At 40.8% G+C, this 6,372-nt stretch overlaps 1 protein-coding gene across 1 annotated transcript in view; it reads right to left on the bottom strand.

The window, feature by feature from the left end:
• The window catches only part of LOC137976331 (bifunctional arginine demethylase and lysyl-hydroxylase PSR-like), an 11,979-nt gene extending 6,589 nt beyond the window's left edge, over positions 1-5,390 (bottom strand). Inside the window, exons 1-3 of the mRNA XM_068823634.1 lie at positions 4,761-5,390; positions 1,427-1,777; positions 465-661 (exon numbers count right to left, since the gene is read on the bottom strand). Coding sequence (XP_068679735.1) covers positions 465-661; positions 1,427-1,777; positions 4,761-5,163 — 951 coding nt within the window. The 5' untranslated portion in view covers positions 5,164-5,390. The remainder of the gene's footprint in view (positions 1-464; positions 662-1,426; positions 1,778-4,760) is intronic.
• Positions 5,391-6,372: the final 982 nt, after the last annotated feature.

Genomic DNA, 6,372 nt, shown 5'->3' on the forward strand with positions numbered 1-6,372 from the left:
GTTAACGACACGTTCAAGTGTACGGTTCTTTGGACCTAATAGCAATAACTCGTATATGCTCTACAGACGAGGGACCCGTTTCTCGAAAGTCCCGATAACTTCCGGTGCCAGAAAAGCCAATTGTCAAAATACTATTTGCTTATTTTAGAAATCTGGTCTTTCAACAAGTTTACGAGCTCCGAAAGAACAACATATCGGTAATCGCAAATTTTTATGCCTTGACACCGTCTTCGCTTGAAGATACAAAGACATTCCCTGACATTCGCGCTAAAAACTTCTGAACATTCCAGAAACGAACCCCTTATCACAAGGAAGCTTTTTAAAATTAAATATTTGTTATAACACTCTTTTGTCTTATTCTCCGCTCTCTTTTCTTTAATCATTTTCATTTCATTCCCCTCCATAACGTTTTTCTCTTGGTTTTAAATTGTTGACGCATTTTCTCCAACACATCTTCAGTGTACCTCCATATAATCTTGATAGAATTCCGGAAAACGGAATTCACTGAGTAACTCGGGATAAATCTCTTCAAAATTGTTCATATGCACTTTTGAAGGCTTCTTGTGCATGTCAGTGTGACGACTTCGATATTCATTCCACAGAGAATATGGTGTCAGACTTTCCAATATATCCACCTTGACGCCTTTTGTCAGGATCATCCCTACAGAAAAAATGCAAAGACTGGTGGTTATGTGTTGGCATGAGGCATGATTCCACAATCCAGGACAAAAATCGTTGAGACTTACCTCAAGATTCGTCCAACAACACCCTCCTCTCCCCGTTCCCCACCCAAAGCAATGGATGTTCTTTACAAAGAAGCAGGAAAAGAACCGAGTCATCCCTCAGAATTGTTTGGGGGGAGAGGCATAATCAGGCGAGCGGCCCGGCTTTTCTGAGGCAGTCGTGTTTTGTCACGCAAGCTAATAAAAAGACCGAGGGAAGCTTGGCAAGAGGAGAAAAAGAAGGGACTTCACCCGTTGCAGTAACCGACGCGTTCAGAATTTCCCATTGGGAACAACGGGAAATTCGGATTGGTCCGTTGACAATGCGCCGCTGTTACGGTTAGACTGCGAGCAGTTCCTTCATAAATCAGTGGAGCGGCCCGCTTTTCTGAGGCAGTCGTGTTTTGTTCACGCAAACGAATAAAAAGACCTGATTATTGCACAGGGAGAAAGAAACGGGGTTCAAATAAGTGGTAGTTGTTTTCTTTGAAAGACACTGTATAGAAGCTACAGCACTTCTCAGAGGCCTTAATTAAAAAGCAATTAAAACTTCAGGGTTATCAAAAAATGGTATTTCGTTGATACTGATATTTGAAGTGAAATAAAGGGATAGAATAGTCCACTGTGCAGCTCTTTAGAATATAGAAGAATGGTTGCCCAGGTATGTTGGCGACCTAATCGTTTTACAATTATCTTAATATTACCAAGTTGTTTAAAATCCCAAGATTTCATGGCGTCCCAGCTGTCCATCATCCCCGTCAAGATGACAGGCTTCCCTCTATTCATGTAATTCTCCACGAATGTCTCTTTAGTTGGCTGGTGGACACGTTCAATCGTGCATTCTGCCTCACGCTGTTCTTTGATCTGCTCAGTCATGTGCTCGAAATAAAGTTGTTGTTGCAGCAAGCGTTTGCGTCGTCGAAGCTCGTGAGGAAAGAGGAACTCTTCCGCGTCTTTTGTTCGCTTGTCCGAGCCGTTGGTTTGGGAGAACGTTGCTTGGGGAGCTTGCAAAGGCGAGAATACATCAGAACCGATCTCGTTGGGTGATCTTAGATCTGAAAGAACGTGAAAGGGCGTGCGAAAAATGAGTGGGGCTTGGGTCAAGGAGAGGCGCCTCGCCTCTATCCAAGCCCCCACTCGCTTTTCACGGGCAGTTGTTTTCGTTTTCCCGACTATCTGGGAACCTGGAACAGGCTACAGTAACGGTATAGTGCTCACGCCGAACGAAGATGGCCACGTTTTTTGAAGATCTTCCTACAAGAGATGAAAACTAACTCTATTGCGTTGTATCATGCATAGTAGTGTTTAGGTCTGTATTTTGGTATTTGGTGATCAGTCACGTCTACTAAGAAAGCAAAGCAGAAATCAGCGTTGGGAAGTACTTTGTTCAGTACTGAAACTTCTAGCTATGAACACAATATCGTCACTTTATTATAATTACATATATATTTTACCTATGAACAGAGTTAACTGAATAGAGTGTAATGTGTAGTGCTAGAGTTTCTATCCCTTATGAACCATGTGAGCGTTAGCCCTACTGATGGAAATGGGCCCACACAAGGACAGAGAAAAACTCTGACTAGGGTGGGAATTGAACCCACGACCTTCGGGTTAGATCTCCGCCGCTCTACCGACGGAGCTACAAGGTCAGACGGGAGCAGGCCGTGGGAACTGAATATGTTAAAGTCACGGCAATGAACATGTACAAGTACAAGGAAAGGTTACGTTTATACAAACGTTGGCCGTGAAGCACTTATATTTTAAACAGAGTTAACTGAATAGAGTGTAATGTGTAGTGCTAGAGTTTCTATCCCATATATATACTCTAGCAATACACATTACACTCTATTCAGTTAACTCTGTTTAAAATATACTCTGTTTAAAATATAAGTGCTTCACGGCCAACGTTTGTATAAACGTAACCTTTCCTTGTATTTTACCTATGTATTTGTAGTTTGTAGGAATCAAATTTAGAAACTTATTACTAGGCGTATTATCAGGTAACTTTATCTTGCCCTTCCACAAGAGCGTACAATAACTCGTTCTGTAAAATTTGTCTTTTTGAGCTAGGTAAATAAATAAATAAATAAATAAGATTAATAACTGTTTTGTTAAAGAAATACTGAGTCTGATAATTGATTTCATCCTGTTAATTGATTCCTTGGTTGACATCATTTCATTAGGGATTAGTAACATTACAACACGTGTAAAGTTCGCTTTCTTTCTGGGACATTTTGTCAACGGATTAATGCTAAGCCGTTTTCTGGCTGACCTGTTTTTTTTTGCATATTTCTGCTAACCTGCAGCTGTGGTAATCAACCTTTTGAGGACCAATCTACTGGATGTCGTGTCAGAAGTAGGTTGGGCTTATATAATTATGTGTTGTAGTTTGTATTTTATTGTAGTTCCTAGAAGCTGAAATTATGAATTATACGGTTTGAGTAATCCAAGGAATTATCAACCATTTTTCTCCAGATCAGCAACAAAGAAGATGCTAGCTTAATTCCTCATAGAAATCACGAAGTGTCACATCATTTGAATACTGAACGCCATCAACTCGTTCCCAGGGCCTCTTTGTAGATGAGGAAAGAGACCCCAATGGAGACCCTGGGAACAATGTTGCGTTAGGCTTGGGTTATTTTCCGGTTAATCAATGTTATCTTCACTGATGAGTTAAGTTCACGTAAGTAGAAACGTTAGAGGGAGAAATCAGTTATATGTCTGGAGCCAAATGATGTGGAAGATGACGAGAGACGTAGGGGGACACTTCGTGACATCAAGTTTATCATAAGGAACGTGCATATCGTTTTCCAAGGTTTCAGGACGTTTTAGGGAGACTGAGCGTCGTGTTTACGTAAAACAGCAAACGAAAGGCGGCTGTTTGTTTTAAAGACCTAAATTCTCTTATTCTAGCTTGTCTCTCTCGTTTGAGAGGTTGACCGACACCTGATAACAGTCCGGCAAGAAATGGGTCTGAAGAAAACAAATTTCTTTGAATAGCCCATTTCCGAGTTGCTGCATGCCTCAGTTTCAAAGCGAGTCCTGGTGCACAACCATTCAAATGGAAATGAGTTGCGTATTCTTATGCAAATCAAACTCATTTCCCTTACAATGGTTGAGCACCAAGACTCACTTCGAAACCGAGACAAACAGCAACTCGGAAATGGCCCATTTTGTAGATAGGAAATTTCAGATTGAGGTTTACCGTTTGCCGTATGGGATTGGACAAACGGGAAATGTCTGGCGTTTAAACAACATCAAACATTGTTTGGTGACCAAACGTGCTGATGTTGAAGAGAGTGGCCAAATGATTAACAGATGTTGGATCTAAGTCAGATCAAACTCCGCAAACAAGGAACTATGGGTCACAAATACGTAAAACACGTGGATACAAGCGGCTGAGCAAGCCGAGTACGCATGCACGCGCCAAACATGTTTGATACCATTCATGTCATTCAGTGTATTTGTTTAATACTCTCTGTGATTAATGAACATCAACTGGTTAGTAAGAAGTTAGTAAAGTTTACAACTGCTAGCGTCAAAGCTTGGACATGCGCAAAACCGTAAAGCTGCCCCTTTAATTACCTCCCAGTAACCTCAGTCGTGTGCAACTGTATTTGATAAAATGTAATGGAGAACTTTTCCGGCCTGTTACTATATGTACAGCTGCAGGTTGAAAATGTAAACATAAATAAAGTTCACACATAAATAGATGTATAATTCTCTATAATTAGGTAAATTTGAAATTCTGTGTGAATTACCAAATAGAGTGAGTGATCGAGGGATTAAAACACGTGAATGAAACTGAGAAAATGAATGGCGTATAAATAATAAATGGTCCTTTGTTGTTACATTTTCTTGTGAGATCTCACCGAAAAGTTTCTTACTATCATATGTTCTTTGCATTTTGATTACTCTCCTGTGTTTCACTGAGGAAAGCTCATACTGGGCTGAAAAAGGGCTTTGAAATATTATAAATTTAAATTTTCTCATCTATTAGAAATCGTACAACTTTGATCTTGCTTGATTTCCTCTTACCTTCTTTATTTCTTATGGAGAAAGTATTACTGCTACCACAATCGCTAGGAGAACCACTGTCGCAAATTTGAATTCTATAATATCCACTCTGAATGCTTTGTGGAATGAGCCAGTGATGTATCATCTTCAACTCGTTAAACTCACTTAATCCCTCCGAGATGTCTGTGACTTTGTTTCGCTTCTCGTCCAAGAGTGCTATGTTCCATTTAAAGGAAAACTTTGACTGAGTCCAGGCAATGGGATAAGATGTTTGCCCTGATATCCAAATATCACTTTCTCCCGGCTCTGTGACGTGAATGACATTTCCTTGATTCAGAGCACATTCTAGAATTTCGACTCCGAAAATAAACAGTCTGACCAAAAGCCTAACAAACGTAACCGACCGAGAACTTTCCAACAGCATATTTTCGTTGAACGACCGATTTATGATCGTGTCAATAGAAGATAAGTCTGACACGTACTACAACTCGTCGATTTCCAATAAAATAACATCAAGAGTTCTGTCATTCGGTCTTTTCTTTTCAGTTTACGGCATAGAGCTTAGCCAGTTTTGCGTTACTGAAATATGTGAATGAAACAGTTTTTCTTTAAAAAATTAACCATTTTCTTTTTTCACTCTTTTAGGGGGAACACGATCGGGTGTTTTCGCACTCGGTTTGGGAATAAGCTAATCAGACGTATCGATGATTATTGGAACAGGTGGCAGCTTTCCAAATAAACAGTACTTATTAACCCATCCCCTCTCTACAGTTTTGAATTTATCTTTTCAAATCACGTGATTTCTTGAACCATCGCAGGAGAGGAGATGTGTGGAAGAAGAGTTCTTTGACATTTCTCGAGTAGTCCTTTGCTTCTCGTAAGAATCCTGGCCTTTACATTTTTGGCGACCCTTCCAGGACTTGTCAATGTGGGAGTGTCTTCTACCTTATACGCTCGTGAAGGATGTTTGCGTGTCTTAGCTGAAATATAAAAAAGCTTCGATTATAGTGCAGCCGCCTCTCGCCGGTTCCCTCGACATCTAGTGCGGATGAGTCATGTATTTTTGTGGGAAGTGAATTGCAGTTTGAATGGAAATATTGTTCTGAAATGTGGTTCTTTCGTCGAGTCGTTCGTGTGAAATAGCTGAGCTGAAAAAGATGACAGAGTTTTGTAGAAAAATAAAGAGAAAGGCTCCTTGATCCGAGGTCGGAAAAGCTCCAGCTTTCAACGAGGGTCACGAGGGTGTAAATTGGGCCTGGGATTGACCTGATTTTTCGGTGGGAAAATAGGATTTGATCTCTGGGAACTGGGAATTTGTTACTGGGAATGGGAGATAAAGAGTCCTTGGTGCGAATGGCATTTGCATTTATCAGAGGTTGACAGGTATTAGTTCTGCTCAAAATTCCTGAAATCAAATAATGCGGTCTTCTTGCGTTCCTGGCCACTGCCACGTGAGAGTGAGGACCTTCCTGATGCTAACAGGCCTGTTTTTGAACCTCAAAGCTCCCTATCTACAACATCCCTGCCTCTAATACGGCTTCACTAGCACGAATCGACTTCCCCAAACCCAGTGCAACCAATGCAATCATTCGAAAAAAAGAAGAAGCTCAGATGAGGTATTGGGCAAGGCCCC

Source organism: Montipora foliosa, chromosome 1 (genome assembly GCF_036669935.1).
Source record: "Montipora foliosa isolate CH-2021 chromosome 1, ASM3666993v2, whole genome shotgun sequence".
NCBI classification, from domain to species: Eukaryota; Metazoa; Cnidaria; class Anthozoa; order Scleractinia; family Acroporidae; genus Montipora; species Montipora foliosa.